Genomic DNA, 23,861 nt, shown 5'->3' on the forward strand with positions numbered 1-23,861 from the left:
CACAATTTAGAGAGACCAGAATGATGCACGCTCATACACCAATCACGAGATATATGACCGTCCTCTCAGGGCTCTGCTGATCCATTCATCATTAATTCATTCCTATTTCCAGTTCAAATTTAGAATGATGGGGATTTTAGTGAAATTTAAAATTTTTTAGAAATATTTATGTATTTGACAGACAGAGATCACAAGTAGGCAGAGAGGCAGGCAGAGAGAGAGGAGGAAGCAGGCTCCCTGCTGAGCAGAGATCCCGATGTGGAGCTCGATCCCAGGACCCTGAGACCATGACCTGAGCCAAAGGCAGAGGCTTATCAAACTGAGCCACCCAGACACCCCTAAAATTTTTATATTTATATATTTTTTTCTTTACAATGAAAATCTTGCTTCCTAACAACAACATAATTGTATGATTTATTTTAAAATAAATGCAATAACTTCAGGAAATAAGTATCATTACTACCAATACGACAACAAAAACAATCTGAGATTTTTTTGTAATTCTTTTTGTCCCTCGGATATATGCCATTAAGGATATACCCTATTACCTGAAGTAATTCCTCTCTGCAAAATTAACACACAAACTCAATATGCTATGTTCATTTGCTTCATGTTCCTTTTGATTTTTAGAAATTGCTTTCTTATGTTTTAATTTAATTTTATAATTATGTAAGACATCAACTTAGTTCCCAAGTCAAGCATACCGTATAAGATAAGATTTAGTAGAGAAGTCTAGGGTCTTACCCATCGTGTTCCCGCCCTCCTTCTGTACTTTGCCATTTTACTTCTGTGATTTATATTTTTAAATTATTTAGTAACTTGTTTTTAATGTCAGCATATGTGTGTGTATCTGTGTGGCCTCACCTTCTTCAATAAAAAGCAACATAACTATACGCATTGATCTCTACCTTTCTTTTTTCACTTAACATACTGTTCTAGAGAAAAGTCCCCTGTTGGTGTCTGTTGATGTTCATCATGCTGTCCTATAGCTCCCAAGAACTCAGTCATGTCATCACGTTCTACTCAGTCATTCCCTACTGTGGGCATCTAGGTCATTTCCAGTATTTTATTCTTACAAATGGAGCCACCATGAAGAGTTTTGTGCGTGCATCTTACCATTCCTCTTGGCCAGTATTTTGGGAATCAATTTCTCAAAGTGGGATTGTGGGACAAGGGTAAGTGCGTGATCATTATGTTAGACACTGGCAAAGTTTCCTCCACAGGTGTAGTTGGAGGAAGATAAGAGTAATTGAACATCTTCCTAAGGATGTTATAAGTTTCTCCTTGGAAGAGTTAACATGCTAATCTATTTTGGTAAATCATATCCTCAATCAAAATGAGTTGACTCTTGCTAAAAAAAAAAAAAAAAAAGTGGACAGGTTTGCATTTCAATTTTTTTGTTGTTATTTTAAGTTTGTAAATTTGTGCACCCAGCTTTAGTTTAGAACAGGATCCTTTCTGAATGACTTCCGAGGAATCACCAGTCAGAATTTATTGTGCAAGAAGAATGGTTAAGGTGATGGGCTAAAGCTGTTTGGGATAAGAGAAATGTGAAGCATCCTTATCTTGGCTTTCCAGAAGCTTACACTCCTGCTGAGGTGATCAGGCTGAAAAATAACATAACATAAGATAGGCTGTAATGTAGTCAAGCGTGAGTTGCCGAGAAATGTCTCTGTGGCGGGAGGACATGTCAAGCTAGACTGATTGGGGAACACTGCAGAGAAGAAATGGGATTTGACTGGCCGTGGGCTGGGGACAGAAGCACCTCTCGCATGAGAGGGCTCTGTGCAAAGCTGGGAGGGGGTGAGGCACTCGTGACGTGTGGGCAGCCAGGTTCATTCTTGTGAAAATGTTCACGCCTGGGGACCTGCTGGCTGGGTTGGGAGGAATTGGGAGAGGCTGTTTGGCAATCAGCCGGAAGCCACAGGGGGCTGTGAGGCACAGGTTCCGTGGTCAAACGGGGTTGGGTGTTCTGAGGGGGACGTGAGGAGAACTTGGAACAGGGAGAGTGGGTAGCGGCTCCCCAGGCTTGCCCGATCTAGTGCACCAGGAAGGAAGGGCACGCACGGAGGCAGGCGAGGGAGGGATGAGTCACTGCAGGTGAGGGGCAGAGCCGGGAGACAGAGGGATGGCAGAGCTGCAGGCTGATACGTCAGCAGATCTTGATGGAAGGACATCAGCAGATCTTGATGGAAGGACAACGTCAACACTGTCTTGCTTGTGTCTGGGTACTCTGAGTGGAAGTGGTGACTGGAGAATTCAGTTGGACCCGCTGTTGATGAGATGGTCTATGCACTGCTATGGAGAACACCAGGGTTCCCAAATACCCCCTAGGGTTGATAGAGAAGGGTCCCTCAGGGCAGGGCTTGGAACCCTGTCTTGAAACCATGTGGGAGGTTGAGGTGGACATCCCGCCATCCAGCATCATTCCATCCTATTCTCTGTAACAGTCCTCTTCAAATCTGTCCCTCCTCGACACAGGTCCTGGGGACCAGGGACCAAATTCCAACCCTGCTCCAGGAGGCGGCCAACAACCAGGGACACGACCCACATAGTATTTCTGGGCAAGTAAGTGGTTCAGGAATGAGCACCGACCCCTGGTTTGGGATATTTTTTTGAGCCACTGGGGCAACAGTCCCCTTCCTTGGCTCTTTCCCACTGGGGTTGCAGCTGAGAGGGTCTAGTGATGGAGGAACCGCAGGCATCAAGTCATTATGGGCACCTGTGGAACAGGTCAAACACAGCCAGGACAGCATAGGTTGCCTCTTTGTAATTTAAAAATGTTTTGGGATGAAGAATGCATTGCACAAGTGTAGGTAAGCTATGCACATTCCAGGGCTGGCTAGCTGGCATTTGAAATGCCTCATTGGAAAGCCACACTTCACAGGGAGTTGCTTAAACCCTTTATAAAATTAATCAGTGACATGAGCAATGTGGGAGATAGTGGGCTTCTACAGACTATGCTCTCCTCTCTCCCCTTCACATAAACTGAGTATAGAAATCCCACCAGCCTCCTGGCCCGGTCTTTGAGGCCAGCCCTCATCCTGGGCTCCTCAGGCCTTGTGTGCCCCTTTCCCAGAAAATGAAATTGTGGGCTCCTCTCAGAGTGGATCTTTCAAGCAAAGTGCTTGTTGTAGAAACTGAAGACAGAGTGGGGAGCATGGGAGAACATACAGATAGGTTCTGCAGGGGAGGAAAGATAATTTCTCTGTACCCTTCTGAGTTCTTGGTTGAGATTCTGGTAATAAAAGATTAACAAGAGGAAGACAATCAGAAATGTATTAACATGTATCCGCCACGTATACGTGGAGATATAGCCAAGGAAAAACGAGTAACTTCCAGAGGTGGCTTAGAATTCAGGACTAGAGAGCACCCTCCCTGGGAAGGTGGAGGTGGAGGGAGGCCTCTTAGGGGAGAGTAAATGACTTCGAGGAAAGATGAACTGGCCCTTAGAATAGCTGGGAAGCATGATGCTTTGTGACCACCTTTATGTGGGTGTGGTGGTCATTTTTGTCCTCTCTCCTATGACAGGAGTCCATCCTTGCTGGTTGATGCAACTCCCAGGGAAGGGATTTATGGCCACTGAGTTCTTTTTTTTTTAAACATTTTTTAAAATTTTGAAGTCAATTAATTAAAATATAATGTATTACGGGTTTCAGAGGTACAGGTCTGTGATTCATCAGTCTTCTGTAACACTCAGTGCTCATTAAATCACATGCTCTCCTTACTGTCCATCACCCAGTTACCCCATCCCTCCACCTCTCTCCCCTCCAGGAACCCCTCAGTTTGTTTACTATGATTAAGAGTCTCTTATGCTTTGTCTCCCTCTCTAGTTTCATCTTGTTTTTTCTCTTCTTCCACTATGATCCTCTGCTTTGTTTCTTAAATTCCACATAACAGTGCATTCATATGCTAATTGTCTTTCTCTGATTGGTTTATTTTGCTCAGCATAATATGACCAGTGAGTCTTTTTGGAGAACTGGTCAGCAGGCAGATGAGGACAGTTCACAGAAAGCCTTTCCCTCCAACTGCTGCTTTTCAAGTGCCTACAGCTCAAAGCCGTCAATATACCAAAGTGGCCTATTTTGGGTGGCACGTGCTTAACTAGTCATATTTTGGGGAGGCATATTCTGCTACCCTTCAGTTCCGTGATTCTCAAGTGCATGTGTGTGTGTTTGCTAAGCACATTTTCATGCATTTGTCAAGCTTTGTTAAAAGATGTGCTTTCACGGTTACATACTCCCTGACGGTGATGGGGGATGCACAGTCCCATTTACCTCTTGCAGCTAGTAGTGCTGGTGTTTGGCATTACAACCCCACAAGTGTGAGACCAAACTGCCCTCAGGGCTTAATTGACAGAAATGTTAGAAAACCAAGTTCTGATGAATTCACTGAAGCCTGAATTCAACTATGGACCCTAGAGTTTTCCAGTTAAGGAAGCAGTGTATTCTCTTTTTGTGTGGGCATTTGTCTTTTTTTCTTAAATACCTATGAAAGATTCCTAACTAATGAGCTCTTCCTTGATGCTATATTACCATAAGGCTGGAACAAGGTGGGAAAACACAGTAGCACTCACTCATTCCGGCAGAACCAGAAACAGGATACACGGGCAAACTTGATCTGATTTATTCCACGTTATTCTGGATGTAAATTACAGGTAACACTCATAAACATACTAGTGGACATTGAAAACTAAGGCCATTCTGTGAGTTATTTTTAAAACTTGTTTTGTACATAGTCTTTTAAAAAATAAATTACCAAAACCAAGATTCTCTTCTGAAATAAAAGCTTAAGGTTGGTACGAGACAACTTCTGGGCCATCTCCAATCTGAAGCTCATTGCGTGACAAGACCGTGTTTGTTTGCTACAGCATAAATAATAGCTCTAAGGCAAAGGCTACCTCAGCATCAAGCTCTCCTCTCCAGATGTCCCCACAAAATAGTGTTTACCACAGTGACCAGTGTTTACAAACCATTTTCCTCCCAGTGAGTAGCAAAAAGAGACTTTTACCTAAGAAACACATTGTAGAATTCTCGGAACAAGAAAAAGAAAGGGACCCATAACTAAGGCACTGAAAGCACGTTATTTATATAAAGAAATGTAAACAATTTAATACCAACAGGCTCCCTCCATTAGAGTCTCTATTACAAAAGTGCACAGGGGCATCGCAGTCAGGCCGAGAGCCTGCAGGCCGGGTGCAATGGGCACTTCACCCCTTCTGCAGAATTCGCAGAATTCTGGCCACCAAAGTCCAGCTCCCAGTGTGGTGCTGAGAAGTAACTAATGTCAAAGTGACACAAGCGGAAGCTGGTATTTCTTCCTAATCTGTGTGTTAGTAGTGTTGCAAACAAGGAAGGGTTTTAATAGGAGTTTGAAATTACAGGCTGTTTAACGTTTTCTTCTGGTCTTTTACCACATTCGCCCACTGGTTTGTATAGTGACTTTGGCCTCTTATCAGAGCTTTCTGGTGGTAAAACCTGGGACCTCATCAGCACCCTTCCTCGTAGTTTACTATTTTAAGTATAATGGTTCACGTCCCATGCAAACCACATTTGCTTTGTTTAAAACGTTTCAGAATGGTAAAGACCGAACAGTTGGACAGACGGTACTATAAACGTTTCACAGCCCACGACTAAGCTGATCTTCAAAGGACCGAAAGAGCGTTCAATGGGAAGAGAGTGGCTAGACTCAGAGGACTGACAGCTGCTCTGAGTCCAGAGTGATGAGGTGGGAAGGGGCGGAGGGCTCATTCCTGAGGCCAATCACAACACTGAAGTTAATTTTTACTTGACCTTTTTTTAACCAATTTACAAAGCTCTAAGTTCCAAATCCTTCACTATTTCTTTAAATTTCTTCTCTTAAAAAAGCCAAATATGTAGGAACAAAGAATTACAACTTTATAAGAAGCCTTACTGTGAAAACACAAGACCCCAAAAAACAAAACCAGAAAATAAAACAGAAAGAAGCAACTTCTTTCTCTTTGAAGTTATCGTTTCTGATTCAGAGAGCAGGTACGATGTCTGTACTCCCCAGTGTGGGTGCGTATGAATTTTGGGTAGTAAAACAAAGTTTGCATTATCTTAAACATGTCTTTATGATCCAAAGAAAACATTTTCTTAGAGGAAAGGAAAGAGCTTTCCTCTTGTACAGGCTTCACGCCATCCTCTAGAGGTTACACCACAAACAAGGAGCCGGGGAGCTGGAGGGCGCGCGGCTGGGTGGGCTACAGTACAAACACGTGTGGGGTAGAAGACGGAGCTCTTCTCTTGCCCAGGACAAATGCAGGGCTAATTGTAAAACTGTGTTTCCAAATATAATCAAGAGGAGGTCTAAGAGAAAACTAAATTAGAAACCTCTTTTATTAGGACCAAAAAAAAAAGGTTAAAAAAGAAAAACACCTTAAAAACCATGGGATTAAACAGCTGGGTCTGGAGCAGATGTGCACAGTAAGTAATTAGCGGCTCCAGGCAGGAAGGAAAAGGGCCTGGGGGTGTGGTTAAATATAGGCTGGTGCGTGCGCACGCACTCCTCAGTCCCCCTCCAGCAAAAGTGGTGTCAACGGTGTTCTGCAAGCAACCCGGTCCTTCTCCTCGGTAAGTTCGACTCACAACGTGCTTACCTTTCATGGCAACGCATGTTTCCATTGTTGGGTACAAGTCACCGCTGAGCAAAAATGGGCTGTAGTTAAGAAGGCATTCATGCCAAAACAGTACATAAAGCAGTAGCGTTTGAGGCCGGTGGGAGGCAGGAGGAAAGCGGGCAGGTCTGCGAGCAGCTCGAGATTTCTCACTGCCTCATGTTTTCTGCTGCTCTGACCAGCGTCCCTATCCTATGACAAAAACAGTTGGGCCCAGCTCCAGCAGGGTGGAGACAAGGACCACGCATCCCTTCTGCCGCAGAAGGAGACTGGTGCTGTTGGTTTGCTGGAATTCCCGTGGACTCCAAGCGCCAGGAATATTTAGGCAAACGACTGGCCAAAAGTCGATTTAAATTTTAGTACTCAAACAGGCAGCCTGGGACTGAAAAATGAGAGCGAGAGCCCTCATTATCATTAAAAAGGGGTTCATTTTCCTGTTATCAGAAATCCATCAGGGCTGCGAAGGCGGAACCGAGGCTGAGCCATGACCGCCCGGGCTGCACACGCTGTTGCTTTAATGCAGATGCCAGATACCCGTGCACGTACAGAAAAGTACAGTATCCTTCCTTTTGGGGGCAGGTTTAAAGAACTATTTCAACAGACACAACTTCAAGAGGTTCTGACCGCAGTGACAGACCCTTCCACGCATTCCTTTAGAAAGGTGAGTGCCTTGATGTCACAGAAAAAGCTACCCCTGCCGATGAGTGTCAAGGAAACCAGCTCGGAGCACGCAAGAGTAAGTAGAAGGGAACAACTGAACAGTCTTCATTCCTATCTGTACAAATCCAAACTCCGTTTCCAAGCGGAGAGCCTGTGGTTGCTCCCTGAGAAATGTCCAGGTCTTACTATCCATGGGAAGAAAGGGCACAGGCAGTCTTCTGGTGTCTAGGTGAGTGCGAGGCTAAACGTCAAGGTTTTATGAATGAAGGGCTTCCCAGCAAAATGGTTGGTTGGCTGAAGGACGTGGGGTTTCTGTTTTCTGGCCTTAGGAAAGAATGCAATGGTTTGACTGGCATAGAAATGAGCCGGGGGACAGTGCTGGGGGAGGGAACCCAGAGGAAGGGCTCTCACCTCCAGTGTCAAGTGCCAGCCCTTGTTCTGAGCCCCACATCTGCCTCTTGTCTCTGGAGTTTGTTAGGAAATAGGACTGAGCCTGTAGGAAAATCTTGTGTGTCCCTTGTCTGCTAACAGCCTAGTGGCTGCTTTAGGGACACTCTGGCCCGAGTTATTTTATAGTGATAGCTCCCTGCTAGGCGTATTGAAATTACATTCAGAGAGTTAAAAAAAAAAAAAAAAAAAAGTGTGCAGCAATTTCCCCACAAAACTAAGTGCAAAGTATCTTTAACAAATAAGGATGGTAGTAGAAATATTTGACATAGTCATGCAAAAACGGATCTCCGTTTACAAAGGCTCGACACATTTCCAAAATATCCCATTGGTCGTTAACACTGTGAACCTTATGATCTCACTCATGTTTCTTTACATTTAAATGTGGCTGTTTGTGAAAAAACCGGTAACATGCAAGTTCAACCATCTCCAGTCCGCCAAATATTCTCTCTAGCAGCACAAAGAGAGCCATGGTGATTATAAAATACCACCGAACAGGATGGTACAGATATATGAGGAGGCACATTGCAGGGCTGAACAGGGTCCAGTAAAGTATGGAGAGCAATTTGAGCACAAGGACCCTGAGCTCAGACTTGCAAGGTGGAATTACAGTCTGTCCCGTAAACTGAAAATTCTTCTGCCCTTGATAGAAGGCACGAAGCCTCTCTTCCTTTTCCTCCCAGCGCCGGTGGCACCAGAGCTGCAGGTCCTCCCTGGACACGGGGAGGGCATCTACCGGGTAGCGGTGCACGTGGAAGTGAATCTCCTTGGGGAAGTCCCCGAGGACGAGATGCTTCTCTGTCTGAGGAATGTTGTGAGGGTACGCCACCGTGATGTCGTGGACCGCGTCGAGGTTCTTACCTAGGTTTTGGAAAAGATAAAAAATACAGACAGAGTAATGATCAATGCGGGGCAGTAAGGCTGATTCAAACGACAAGGGAGAACCAAAACCAGGAAAAAAATCAGGACAGAGTGAGCCACGGTTAACAAACAAGGGCTATACACACTAGCGTTCCTAGATTTTTGGGTCAGATTTACCTGTCATTTTTAGTTTTTTTATTTGCTGCTAATCACCACAAAGACTTTCAGAAAGAAATTATTTTCACTCTCTATAGAAACAGTAACCTGTAAACAGTAAACAGGTTTGAGATAGAAATAATTTTTTTTCATTTAAATTCACTTTAATCAACATGGTTTCAGAGGTAGAATTTAGATTTGTCAGTTGCATGCAACACCCAGTGCTCTTTCCACCAAGTGCCCTCCTTAATGCTCATCACCCACCTCCCCGCCAGCAACCCTCAGTTTGTTTCCTAGAGTCAAGAGTCTCTTATGGTTTGCCTCCCACTCTGTTTCTATTTTTTCCTTCCCATTCTTAATTCCATATATTAGCGGAATCATATGATATTGGTCTTTCTCTGACTTATTTCACTTAGCATAATACCCTCTAGTTCCAGCCACGTTGTTGCAAATGGCAAGATTTCATTCTTTTTGATGGCAGAGTAATATTTCATTGTATGTATATACACATCTTCTTTATCCATTCCTCTGTTGATGGGCATCTGGGTTTCTTCCATAGTTTGGCTGCTGTGGACACTGCTATAAACACTGGGGTGTATGTGCTTCTTCGAATCACTTTGCATCCTTTAGATAAGTCCCTAATAGTGCATCTGCTGGGGATTAGGGTAGTTCTATTTTTAACTTTCTGGGGAACCTCCATACTGTTTTCCAGAGCGGCTGTACCAGTTCGCATACCCACCAAAAGCACAAGAGGGTTCCCTTTTCTCTGCATCCTCGCCAATGACTGTTGTTTCCTCAGTTAATTTTAGCCATTCTGACTGCTGTGAGGTGACATCTCATTGTGGTTTTGATTTGTATTTCCCTGATGCTGAGTGATGTTGAACATTTTTTTTTTTTCATGTGTCTGGTGGTCATTTGTATGTCTTCTTTGGAGAAATGTCTGTTCATGCCTTCTGCCTATTTCTTGCTGGATTTTTTTTTTTTTTGGTTCTGGGTGTTGAGTTCGGTAAGTTCTTTAAAGATTTTGGATGCTAACCTTTTATCTGATAAGACATTTGCAAATATCTTCTCCCATTCTGTTGGTTGTCTCTTAGTTTTGTCGACTATTTCCTTTGCTGTACAAAAGATTTTTATCTTGATGAAGTCCCAATAGTTCATTTTTGTTTTTGTTTCCCTTGTCTTTGAAGATGTGTCTACTAAGAGGTTGCTGTGGTCGAAGTCAGAGAGATTGTTGCCTGTGTTTTTCCCTAGGATTCTGATGGATTTCTGTCTCACATTTAGGTCTTTCACCCACTTTGGGTTTATTTTTGTGTGTGGTGTAAAGGAAAGGGTCCAGTTTCATTCTTCTGCATGTGGCTGTCCAATTTTCCCAACACCATTTGTTGAAAAGACTGTCTTTTTTTCCACTGGACATTCTTTCCTGCTTTGTCGAAGATTAGTTGACCATAGAGTTGAGGGTCTGTTTCTGGAGACTCTTTCCAGTCCCACTGATCTGTTTTTGTGCCAGTACCATGCTGTCTTGATGATTACAGCTTTGTCATAGAGCTTGAAGTCCGGAATTGTGATGCCACCAGCTTTGGTTTTCTTTTTCAACATTCCTTTGGCTTTTCTGGTTCCGTGCAAATTTTAGGACTATTTCTTCTTGCTCTATTGAAAAATGCTGATGGTATTTTGATAGCGATTACATCGAATGTGTAGATTGCTCTGGGTAGCATAGACATTTTCACAGTATTTGTTTTTCCAATCCATGAGCACGGGATATTTTTCCATTTCTTTGTGTCTTCCTCAATTTCTTTCATGAGTGTTCTACCGTTTTCAGAGTACAGATCCTCTGCCTCTTTGGTTAGGTGGGCTGTGTTCCTTTTTTAATGTTCTTTAAGTCTTCTGTAAATGTCCACTGTCTGTCTCCTTTACTCTGTGATTTACTTCAGTCCAAGTTTCAATTGGGTTTCATAGCTATCTTATAAATATAATCAGCCCTTGGCAAGGACTGTAGTCTGAGAAATGAAAATACCTGTGTCAACAAGGCTAAGATTCAGAATTGAAGGGACAGTCTCATTGGGAAGCTGAGCATTGTATATGAGAGAGGAAATGGCTGAAAGGTCCGTGAGGGACGGCTGTGGTGGAGGTGGATCTGAAGGCCTTGAAGAAAGGCGAGGCTAGGCTCTCTGATTCCAGCAGGGAGTCCACTTTGTCTCACAGTGGAGGAAATGTCACTTCCTGTCACTTGTCATGCCTCTTTACCTCTTAGAACTGAGTGCTCGTTCCACTTACTTTCAAAACTCCCCTGCAAGCAACATTTCTGCTTCACGTTTTGCCCAGACCCCTCTCTGAAAGGGCTGCTGGTCTCATCAGACTCACTGGTCCACAGCCTGGGATCAAGCCCTTCCCCTGGCAGCTCTCCCCACCCTCCTCCTTGGTCACCCCACCTGTGGCACAGCTCCTCCTGAGCAGCTGCTCATGTGAGCCAGCCTTCTTCCACAGGTGCTGCTCAGTGCTCACCAACTGCTATCAAAAAGGCTAGAGCTGGGGCGCCTGGGTGGCTCAGTGGGTTAAAGCCTCTGCCTTCGGCTCAGGTCATGATCTCAGGGTCCTGGGATCGAGCCCCACATCGGGCTCTCTGCTCCGCGGGAAGCCTGCTTCCTCCTCTCTCTCTGCCTGCCTCTCTGCCTACTTGTGTTCTCTGTCTGTCAAATAAATAAAATCTTAAAAAAAAAAAAAAAAAAGGCTAGAGCTAGGGCGCCTAGGTGGCTCAGTGGGTTAAGCCTCTGCCTTCGACTCAGGGTCCTGGGATCAAGTCCCGCATCAGGCTCTCTGCTTGGCAGGGAGCCTGCTTCCTCCTCTCTCTCTCTCTCTGCCTGACTCTGCCTAGTATGTGATCTCACTCTGTCGAATAAATGAATAGACTCTTAAAAAAAAAAAAAAGGCTAGAGCTATACTAGTAAGAAGCTAAACTTTCACTTTCTACTTTCTTCTGGACAACCCATAGGGAAGGGTGTATGTGCAATCATATGTCTGTTGAGGATATAAATGGCAACGTTTGAGACCATGTCCGTATCACTTACAGAAATGTTCCTAAGTGAAAAATTCCAGAAACACTGCTCTGTGGAGCACGGAGGGCTGTGGAAGCAGACTGCCCACATTCAAATCCTAGGTCCTGGGGTGCCTGGGTGGCTCAGTGGGTTGAAGCATCTGCCTTAAGCTTAGGTCATGATCCCAGGGTCCTGGGATCGAGGGTCTCTATTCGGCAGGGAGTCTGCTTCCTCTTCTCTCTCTGCCTGCCTCTCTGCCTACTTCTGATCTCTGTCTGTCAAATAAATAAATAAAATCTTTAAAAAAGAAAAAAATCCTAGGTCCTGCCTCTTACTGACCGACTAACTGGTCTCTGTCGCTTGCTTGGTTCCTGTATCTAAACTACCTCACAGAGGTGTTGGGGCATTAAATGAGAAAATACACATAAAAACACGTAAAATAGGGTCTGAGACATAGTAAGTACTCAATAAATGTTGGCTGCTAACATAGCTTACTGAATCGTAACACCAGCATTGTTGGGTTCTAATCTGTCCCTCTAACTTTAGCTCCTGTGAGCCCACCGGTGCCAGCACAGTATCTGTGGGGACTGCACTCACATTCCCTCTCTATACTACTCTCCAGGGTATTATTAGCCTGAGCCCCCATGACGCCAGTGAGGGACCTCATGCCTTCTACACAAGACAGCTACTCAAATTACTGTTTCACAAAATTGCCAAGAATATTATCTTTGCCTCAAATATACAGCCTGTTGTTTCCCTGAAATCTTTTCTCTCCACTCTCTTCAAAGTCTATCTCCAGAGTCAAGGAGATTGCATTCTAAGAAGAGCTTTCTTCAAGTATCCAGGCCCAGAGTGGTCTTGCCCCCTGACATGCTCAGGACATATATTCTGTGTGCTTGTTTGGGTACTCCTCTGCCATCCTGTCCTCGATTACTGAAAGCTCATGGAAACCCAGTCTCCCAGGGCATCATAAGTACCAGAAAGGGAAAGGACCATGTTTCTGCTTTAGATCTTTAGTACCTAGCACAATGCCTTGCGCTTAAAACAGGTTCCAGAAATGCTTGCTTGACCAAAATTTTTACGGTCTGATATCCTCTCACATAAAAATACAGGAGGGAATTATGCCTTCTACATGAGGTTGTCATAACAACACAGTGAACTAATATACATAAAGCCCTTTGCATAGTGCCGGGCAAAAAGAAAGTTCTTAATGTTAGCATGACTACAACTTCTACATACCGTTAGTAAGACTTAACAACTGCATGGGAATTTTTTTTTTTTTTTTAACTTGTGTGCTACAGATTCTTGGTTCTGAAAGAATTACAACAATCTTGGGTAATGGGGTGTCACCTTAAAAAAGGCAATATTCCAAGAGATTTCCAATAAATTGCTTTTTTTGGAATTTGGAACTTTGGACTAACAGAACTCAGCATAACTAAAATACTACTTATATTACAAATAAGAGCAACACTATAATGTGAGAAACTAAAGGCAATGAAGTGAGAAAGGAAGAACTGGGGAGGGGAAGGAGAGACAGCTTGTTGCTCATCGCCCTGAGCCGTACTGTATCCTTAAGTATTAGAGGGACTAAGAAATGCATTCAGGCCAGAGCAAGAGAGGAGGAAAGGGACAAAGGCTTTTATGCCCTGAGGTATCGTGATACTTGTAAACTTTATATTAAGTTTCTTGTCTCCAGACAACCCAAAGCCACACAGAACTCTTTATTGCTAATAAAGGAGCTCACTTTTCACATCACCCTCTCAAGACCTCCTGGCCCATGGCCTCTAGCCTAGAGGAGCAAACTACCAGAAAGTCAGTTTGCTCTCAGAAGGTAACAGGTAAAGGTGAGCAGGGCTTGCTTCGTTCCCAAGTGACAGTACTGAAATGGATACTCCGAAGTTGAAATGTGCCTTTATTCCATTAACCAGCTTTTAAGAGGGCTAAAATAATGTAATAACAGAATAAGAAAAGAGAAGTTCCTTCAAGGACACAGGATTTATAGCCTTGACATCTTTCGGTATGAAAACAACATCCTTTAAAATATGCAAATTGAGATGGCTGCCATAAGTAAAAGCCTTTTTTTAAAAAAGATCTCCTTTTTACACAGTTGAGATTACAAATCTTGACGTTATTTAGCCACCTGTCATCTGCCTCTGTGGTGCTTAGAAAATGATCTGCTCCTGATTCTCTGTCTTCTGGAAAGTTTCAAACTTTATTATTATGTTAAACTACCACTATGTTAGAACAACCACACTCATGTGGGCCCACAGAGGTTTCTTTTCTCCCGCTGGAAGAACAGGACAAACACTCACTTCACATCTTAATTTTTAGTCTAAGACTGAGACTAGGGGAATTTTTAATGTCAGGTTTAAGTAACGAACAGAGGCTTTAAAAGATATGACTGGAATTTACAAATGTAATATGCAGAAGGGAGGGTTTCCAAGCACATCAGGTCGAGCCCATGATTATTACAAGAGTCCGATTTCAATAGGAAAAGCACACTGGGAGTGGGAGAGAACCAATTCTTGACACATTTGTATGTTTCAAAGGAAAGAACTGGGTGAAGAAATCCTGGTTTGCCCACAGCTGCTAAAGAGCACACATCCAATTATATAGTTCAGTGTCAGAATAACCAAAAATTTTTTCTTTTTCACCCACAGTAGTCTTAAATTTCCATTTTCAACTCTATTTTCTTTCCCCACTCTATAATAAAATATACACGAAATGCACAAAAATATAATTTATTTTGGATTTCAACTTTAATACCTTAAAAAATTAAAAATATACATAGGCCTATTTTCTATTAGCCAGATCTAAAGCCATCAGTCTAACTGCATATATTGGAGGGTTTTAAATAGTTTGTCATCTAAGATGCATTTTTGTTAAAAGAAAATGCTGAGGCTGCTGGATTTGTGCAGTTTTTCAGATTTAAAAAAAATACACCAAGACGATAAAAGTTGGACTTAGTAACTCAACAGTCACTCACTGTCACTTTAACACTGACCTATACTAGAACCTGGCTAATACTAAGCACGACAAATTGGCACTGGTCAGTACACTTTGAAGCATGGTTTGGAATGGACAGATAGAGGTATTTTTTTCCCTACATATATCTAAAAGAAAGACCTCTTTCTGCTTCAAAATAAAAGGGCATGCATGAATCACTTAAAATCAGCTGGTATTAGGACTCAGAACCATTTTCGTAGGGAAAGAACTGCTTCCTACTGAGAATGTTATTCATCTGTCTTTGCGTATAGGTTGAGTACGTATTTAAGAAATGGAAAGTAGAGACAGACTGCTGCTGGTCCTGCCCCGCATCAGCTCTCTGACCTTAACATTTTCACCACAAGCCTCATCTATATATGCAGATAGTAACACTACCTACCCTCCCAGGGTTTTGTGAGGATCAACTAGGGGAAGGGCTGTAAAAATGCTCAGAGAAGTGCCTGGTGTATGGTGTGTGCTCTGATTCTTGCTCTTACTCCTCTGGGTGGGAGATCCCCTATAGTGCCTGTAGGGAGGTGAGGTTTACGCTGCTACGCTTGACCTTCCTTCTGTCTCTGGGCTTCCTCTTTCTCTGGCGAAGACTGTCTGCTGTGGCACACCTTGTGGTGTATTCTCTGACTGCACTCACGCCTCTCCCATAGCATGGAAGCAAAGCATTGAGGAGACTGGCCTTGCCTCTAGGGGTAGGCCCTGATTCATGACCCGATATGCATTTCTCTCCGCCCCTACCAACTCATCCTTAGACATTTTCAGTTAGGTGTAGATATTAATCCTTGGATGGCATTCAGAATTGGAAGGTGATGATCTGTGCTCTAGGGCTGTTGGTCTCCTGTCCCATCTTGCTTTTATTTTTTAAAAAAGTCAGAATTAGTACTTCCACTTTTTCTAAGAAGGAACCATCCTGTGCTTAAAACTCAACTTTTTGTTTGTGAACAGTCTTGCTTATCCACCCTGCATTTGGTTCTTACAGGTAATTTCCGGGACCTATATTTTCACATTCCTATCCTAAATCTGTTGAACTTTTGGTGTTTTGTATGAATGCAGGTATCTTTTCAGTTCTGAAAATCTCTCTTCTGAGGGGCACCGATTCTCTGAGGCTTCAAAATAAGCTTCTAGATAAAATGAAAACATGTTCACATTTTCTGCAATTTGCAGTATGGGTGTATTAATAGATCAAAGGCAAGATCAGAATAGTATATACTTGTTGAGGCCACGTATACGTGTATGTATACACACACATACACATATAAAACATGTCTTGAAAAAGAGATCGATAAACTTTTAACAAATTGGACCATGTTATACGTACTCTTTTATAACTTGTTTTTTTCATGTATCTTTCCATAAATGCCATTAAAGATTTTCTAAAATGTCACTTTATGGATGCATAATGTTTGCTTATATAGAACTCTTAAAAATTCCTTTGTTATTTAAGATGTTTCCACACAAACAACATTTAAATCGATCTATTTGTAACTAATGATAGTGGTTTGTCTAGGATAAATTCCAATAAACTGAATTGCTGGACCCGAAGATATGCAAACCACAACTGACTTTGGCTACATAAAGGAAACTGCCCCCTGGGATGAAATTTGAACACAAGAAATGTATGACACGGCTTTCTTTTCACACTTACTAATGCTTGGTGTTATAATTTTCTATATTGTTGCCAAAGTATACCATTTTTGTTTTAATCTGTAGGACTTTGATTAGCTATATAAACCTACTAGAAGTATATATTGGTTAGATTGCCTCATCTGTTTTTGAAAATTCAGTTTTTTCATCTTACGGTTGGTAAGAACTCTACCCTCTGCCATATGTTCTGTATCTTCCGCAGTGATTTTATCAGCTGGTCACTAGTGTTTCCCTGGCCACAGTGAACGGATTTTGTTGGATCTGCTGCTCTGTGAAAGCAGCTTCCTTTCTCCTATCCAGTCCCTACATGCTGTTCCTCTCTTTTTAGTCAGTTTGCAAAGCTCCTTTATCATGAATTACTAATCCTCTATATTTTTTGTCATAAATGTTCATAAATCCATGACCTATTGTCTTTATTTATGGCATCTTGTCCAACATTTGCGTGTGTGTCTCTATGTATCTATACAAGTTCATTTCTTTTGCTATTATAGCCTTTGGATGCCTATTTTTATCTCCTCCTGCCTCTAGATTATACTTTTTATTTTTCTGCAAGATGGAGAACATCTTCCCATTTAACTTTATAAGTTAATTTTCTTTCGGTAGATGTCAGTTTTTCTAGCATCCTTTATTACACGACTCCTTTTTTCTCCACAGTTCTGAAATACCAACTCGGTCACACATCAAATTCTCAAATACAGAAACACCCAGTTTCCCTTCTCCCTTCTGTTCCACTTAACCTGTATAGATTCCTGCTCCAAGGCCATACTGATGTCCTAAATGACTTATACCTGGTAAAACAAATCTGCCTGTTTCCTTTTTCATACTATACTTGACTCCTGCTGGCAACGATGTTTTCAAGATAAACTTAAGAGCATTAATTCAATTCTAAAATAACCACCCTTCCAACTTACTCTGAAATTGCATTTGCATTATATTTACGTTGTAACTTTGAAAGATTAGACGTTGTTCTATTGTCTTTTCCTCTAAGAAAAAAGTATGCTTTTCCGTTTGCTCAAACCTTATTTTATGTCTTTCAATAAGATTTTAGTTTTCTTCACACAGCTTCTGTGACTTCTTTTTAAAATTTATTCCTAAATAATTTAAGAATTTTTGCCATTATTGTGAATGGAACATTTATTCTTACTTCTGCTTTTAAGCAATCACTGCTTCAGTAGAGAAAAAATTTGTTTGCTGAATATTTGTATGTAGTCATCTGAACACACTAAATTTGGTTGTTTCTTTTTGACTTTTTAGATTTTCTATCAGCAGCAAAAAAATTTTATGTTCAACTTTCTCCTCTTTAAGGTAGTCTTTTCTTACTGCTTTCACTAGCATTTACTTTTACAAAAAAGGACAGTGGGTTTAGGTCTTCAGTAGGAGAACATTCCTGTTGAGTTTTGGTATGACAGTAGTCTCTTTTATTAATTTTTATTAGTAATGGCTCAGTTTATCAAGTATCTTTTCAGCATCTACGGATAAGATCAAACAAAAATTTGTTAAAGCAAAAACTGGTCAAACATCTTTATGAGCCAAAGTCATAAATGTAAAAGGAAAAACAGAAATGCAAAGAGAATTTAAAAAATTATCGTGTAGGCTTTTGTGCCTTTCATAAGAGGTCACCAGTAATAATCAATTACATAAAAGAACTGAATAACTACTGATAAATGTGATTTTAAAAGATTATATAGATCTATAAGTCTTTCAAAAATACCTCAGATGGGGTAGTATCCATGGAACACTGACAAATACTTGATTATTGGTGACAATATTTAGACACATTTTGTAAAAGTTAAGATATTATAATCCACATTCTCACATCATAAATCCCATATATATGTATCTCCCACTTTAGCAGAACACTTTTAGATAACCCTTGATGAAAGGTGAAATCAATAAGAAAATTATGAACTACTTTTAAAAGAATGAAAAATGGAATCAATGGGACAGAGTGAAGGCTATACTCAAATAATAAATGCTTCCTTACGAAAGAGGAAAAACGAAAAAGAAAAAGAAATTACTAATCTTGGAAATGGTGGGGGGTGGGGAGAATCCAAAGGGAAATAGAGGGGAAAAAATACAGATAAAAAGCAATAATTAATGGAACAAAACTAAGAAATAGTGAAAATAAATAAGTATAAAAGCTAGTTATTTGATGAGATCAATAAAATACTAAACTCTACGAATGTGATTAAGGGAAAAAGAGCATGTGTATTTAAGATGACAGCAAAGGAAACAATCAAATACAGAAGAGATTAAAAGAACGATGTGAATCAACACATGATAAAACTGCATAGATTTGCATACTATAGACACAAACTAGAGTATGCATGTGCAAATGTACTATGCTTGATAGTATAATACAGTGTTGGATAAAATTTTGTGTTCAATTAAAAAAATCATCAAATAGCATTATCAAGTCAACTTTCACCAGAAATGCAAACTATAACGTCATTACTGTGTAAGCGGCACAAAGGGCACAGGTGCTAGTTTTATAGGCAGCCCGACCTAGCAGCTGGCCTCACGTGCCATGCCTCCTTAATCACAGGGATTTTAGTGCAGAATTACAAAGCAAAAACAGACAGCAAGGAACAAAACAAAACAATGTGCTATGAAATAAAGTGACAAGAATCCTAGTTACAAATTCATTCCAGGACCTATTAAGCATGACTGTCACTTATACTTGCGCATCTGTAGATTGTGTTATTGATGACATGAACTTATTTTGCCTAATCTTTGAAAAATCCATACTCTGTCCATTATTCTTCAAAAGAAAAACATGTGCTAAAATAATGAGAAAAGACATTCAAAATGCAATGGGAAAAACAAGAGCAATAACAAAATACAATTTGTCACTGCTGAACTCAACAAATTTGTTTACATGTTCCAAAACCGCAGGACATGAATCAGTAACAGATTAAAAGATCCAAGGTGTCAGCACATGCACATCTACTAATTTGCTGGTCTTCAAATTAAATGAGACCAGAGATCACACATTATTAGTCTCTACGTTCTGATACTAGGATTGAAGAGGACTGATAATGCACTTGGATGTTACTGTTTACTGAGTGCCTACTAAGCGCCAGGCATGTTTAATTCAATGAGTTCTGTTTTGAGCACATACTCTCTATATCAGACACAGCTGTAGGCTTTGGGGTTACAATGGTGAACGAGAAGATCTCTGCCCTGGTAGAGCTTATCAGGATACAGTCACTTTACTATGATCTTTACAACCCTTGTGATTTTATCCCTCTTTTATAAAGAGCTGTGGAGACTGAGGCACAGAGAAGTTAAGTCACTTGCTGAAGATCACAGTTAATCAGCAATCAGTTGTGTTTAACTCAAAGCCTTTCCGCTACCCTACTCTACCTTCTAAGGACTGCATATTAAAAACAGGAACTACAGAGTCAGCCTGACCTGGTTTTATACCTAGGCACAGCTACTTATTAACCAAATCCCTTAACCTCCGTGGGCCTCAGGTTCCTTAGCTTCAGTCTGGGAACAAGGCTTCCCCTGGAGAGTTAGTGGTAACAGGAGGAGATGTGTTGGTCAGCAGTTTATAAAGGGAATCTACTGTACTCAGTAATGAAACCAATACTAAGCAAATGAAAGATCTTCAAGTTTTATTCAAGTTTCTTTTAATATTGCACTACTTTCATCTTTTAAGTACACCCTACACATGTTCTGATTAAGAGTTTTGTTATGGTTTTATTCAAAGTATAAACGACTAGATCTTCTGTGAAATTGTTATGCACTCCTGATGGCCCTAATCACAAGCCAGGCCCTACCAGCCACTTTGCAGCAGCTCTCGTAACTACAACAGAGTTATCTAAGTGACAATCCTGTAAATCTTTAAAAATTATGCAAATGACAATACAGCTCAACTTGGGAGAAAAAAATAAAGATGCCCACAAAGCCGAGGACAGTGTTACTCCTCTCCATCTTTATTGTGTAGGTGACTTTGCCCAGAACAGAGTCTTCTCCGCAATTTCATCCTTTTCTCCTCTGAGAGACAAAGTCTGGCTGAGGACAGGGTATTATTAACGGGGTGAGGGCAAGCTGCTGTGTGCAAGAGCGAGACAAACCGTAGAAGGTGACGGTCTTTGGTTGCAGCAGAATTCTGTCCTTTCCCCACCCTGGGCTCTGTGTCGGGAGCCACACGGGTCCGTCAGAAGTGGCTGCGAAACCACCTTAGGCTCGTGCCACTCTCCTCAGATGATCCAAGAACGAAATTACCTCATTTTTAACCCCCAGGAATCCGAATTCCCACTCAGTAAGCCTGACTTCAGTCTAAGGTTTAGGGATCGGAGTAAAACAAGGCTTCCCGGATCAACCGGGAGTGATCCAACCGCAGCTGTATGCACACCACAGCAGGGGCTTATTAAACCGCAAGACCCCCCGGGTGATGGAAAGCATTTCTGAGCACAGGGCTATGCCTGTGCCCACTTCGTTCCACCACTTGCTCCTACTGTATTCTCCCAAATTACCCGATTAAGTATTCCACTAAGGAATATATTTTAGGGCTCCGTGCTTTTCAGTACAAATAATCATAATGTGTTCTTTCTTGTCCTTGTAATTTAACAAGTCCTGTAAGCTAAAGTATAAAGCAGGGCGGTGGTGCTGGTGGTGAAGAAAACGGATCTATATGGGGAACACTTGGGGTGTCTGGGTGGCTTAATTGGTGAAGCATCTGACTCTGGGTTTCAGCTCAGGTCATGAATACGGGGTTGTGAGATCGAGCCCTCTGTCGGGCTCTGTGCTGGGCGTGGGGCCTGCTTACGATTCTCCATCCTTCTCTCTCTGCCCCTCCCTCCCCTCAAAAAAATATGAGATATACTCAAAACTTCAAAAGATAAATTCTCAAACACAGGCCTTCTGTATGCCCAGTTCCTCACTTGTGCAAAGGGTGCCACTACTGGGATGTAGGGATTAGCTTACAGGACTGTACTTCTCTACCAAGAGGATAAAGAATCCGGCTGTGTGTAGCTCAACCAAAGAACAGAAGTCTCCGGTTCTTCCAAGATGGCAAAAGAACAGTAGACTCCATTCTTATACAGTATATGGAGTATCTTCTGAAGTTTAAAAGAAAATAGCAAAAAGTAAATAGATTTTATGTAGTTCAGAAGGTGAACTACTGATAACACTGTCTACCATTTTCATACTTCTGGCCGAAAGAGGTTAAATTTATTTTTCCTTTTGGCACACATTGTCTTCCTTTTTGTACTTTCTTTTTTAATTGTATGTGGATAAAGCTCAGAGACAGATGGTAACATTACGCAGAACTGGACACTAACCCAAGTACTCTATGCCTTTTTAAATGATCAGAATACCGTATCAGTGGCCGTCTACATCTACAGACTTATATTCTTGGTCTTGAGTAACTGCAGCCTGCTGGGTGCTCTGCCAGGGAGAAAACTCATTTGCTTGCATCCCACGGAGTCTACTAGAATCAAGTACTGATTGGGGAAGGGAATATTCCATGTAACAATGTTCTTTCTCTGTATTTTAGCCTTAGATGAGAGAGATCAAAGCTTCTTCTAAATATTCTCCAAATTTCAACCAGAACTTCCTTAGTGTTGACCAAATTCTCGAAACCATACTCTACTCTCTAAAGCATCAGTGAATACTGGGGGCAGGGAAGAGATATTAAGAAATCTTAAGATACTAAGCAGTGAATTTATTTGCTAGTAAGTTTTGCAGAGCTTCCTCTGAAAGCAGAGGTCAGGGATGATAATCAAGCCCAGTTGTTTAGTAAATAACGACCACATTTGAGCAGCAGAGGGGTAGAATCAGGACTGGGCACCAATAAGGTAAATCCAGTATTAAGCAGATGCTTTCTTTGGAAACAGTCATCAGGAGACAGGAAGCAGAGGGAAGGAGAAAACGGATTCCACCTAGGGATCCTATGATTCCTATGAATCAGCACAAAAACAGTCACTGGAACTATAATTGGACTTTCTGTTTAAGTCCGTTACAAACACACTCATCACCAGGGAAATGCAAGTCAAAACTACAATGAGATTTTTACCTCACACAGGTGGAAATGGCTGAAATAAAAAATAGAAGCAACAAGTACTAGTGAAGATGTAGAAAAAAAGGAACTCTCACGCTCTGACGGTGGGAACATAAATTGGTGCAGCCACTGTGGAAAACAGTATGAAGGCTCCTCAAAAAATCAAAAATAGAAACATCATATGATCCAGTAATTCCACTACTGGATATTTACCCAGAGAAAGTGAAAACACTAATTTAGAATGCTATATGCACCTCTGTTTATTGCAGTATTATATACAAGGGCCAAGATATGGGAGCAACCAAAGTGTCCATCAATAGATGAATGAATAAAGATGTAGTGCATTTACATACACAAGGGAATATTATTCAGCCATAAATATGAGATCTTGCCATTTACGATAACATGGATGGACCCAGAGTATGTTAAGTGAAATAAATCAAAGAAAAATATATGACTTCACTTTTATGTGGACTCTAAAAAAACAAAAACAAGTGAATAAAGAAACAAACAAACAAAAAGAAACATACCCATAAACACAGAACTATTGATTACCAGAGGGGACAGGAGTAGAGGATGGCAAAATGGGTGAAGGCAACTGGACGACAGACTTCCAGGTATGAAATGAATCAAGTCATGGGAATAAAAGGTGCCGCCCAGGGAATATCGTCAGTGGTACCGTAAGAGAATTGTAGGGTGACAGGCCGTAGTTACACTTGTGAGCACAGCATAAGGCAGAGCTGTAGATCACTGCTTATACACCTGAAACTGACCTAACATTATGTGTCGACTATACTTCAATAAAAATAAAGTTTATAAGGAGAGTCAACATCTGGATAAACATCTACCAATTCTGAACTTTAAACTGGGAGAAAAACAATATATGAGGGAAGCAAATAAATATATGTAGTGGGATGAACAGTGTCGTCCTGAAAACTCAGATCCAGCAGAACTCCAAGCATAACCTCATTTGGAAATAGGGTCATGGCATCTTGGCAGATGTAATTAAGGACTGAGATGAGATCATACTGGATTCAGACGAGACTTAAGCCCAATGGGAATGCCTTTAGAGACAGAAAAGGAGATATGGAGAAGATTTTCATAAGAAGATGGAGGCAGAGATGGAGTTATGTAACCACAGGCCAAGGAGCACCAGCCGGCACAAAGAAAGCTGGCAGGTGCAAGGAAGAATTCTCCTGCAGAGCTCTGAGCGAGGAGTGGCCCTGCCAGCACTTGATTCTGGGTTTCAGGCTTCCAGAACTGTGAGACAATAAGTTTCAGGTTTATTTAAGCCACGGCGTTTGTGTGATTTTATTAATGGCAGCCTAGGAAACTAATATATAGTATACATTAAGAAATATCAAATGTCAAGGATTATTTTTTCTTTTAAAGTTTTATTTTTATTTAAGTAATCTCT

General features: G+C 41.4%; 1 protein-coding gene across 2 annotated transcripts in view; it reads right to left on the reverse strand.

Annotated features, from left to right (window-relative positions):
* Window positions 1–4,604: 4,604 nt before the first annotated feature.
* The window catches only part of LCLAT1 (lysocardiolipin acyltransferase 1), a 182,117-nt gene continuing 162,860 nt past the window's right edge, over window positions 4,605–23,861 (reverse strand). For both annotated transcript variants that reach the window (XM_080814866.1, XM_080814867.1), the window contains one exon: window positions 4,605–8,605. In XM_080814866.1, coding sequence (XP_080670992.1) covers window positions 8,103–8,605 — 503 coding nt within the window. In that variant the 3' untranslated portion in view covers window positions 4,605–8,102. The remainder of the gene's footprint in view (window positions 8,606–23,861) is intronic.

The sequence above is a fragment of the Martes martes genome (genome assembly GCF_963455335.1).
Source record: "Martes martes genome assembly, chromosome: 9".
NCBI classification, from domain to species: Eukaryota; Metazoa; Chordata; class Mammalia; order Carnivora; family Mustelidae; genus Martes; species Martes martes.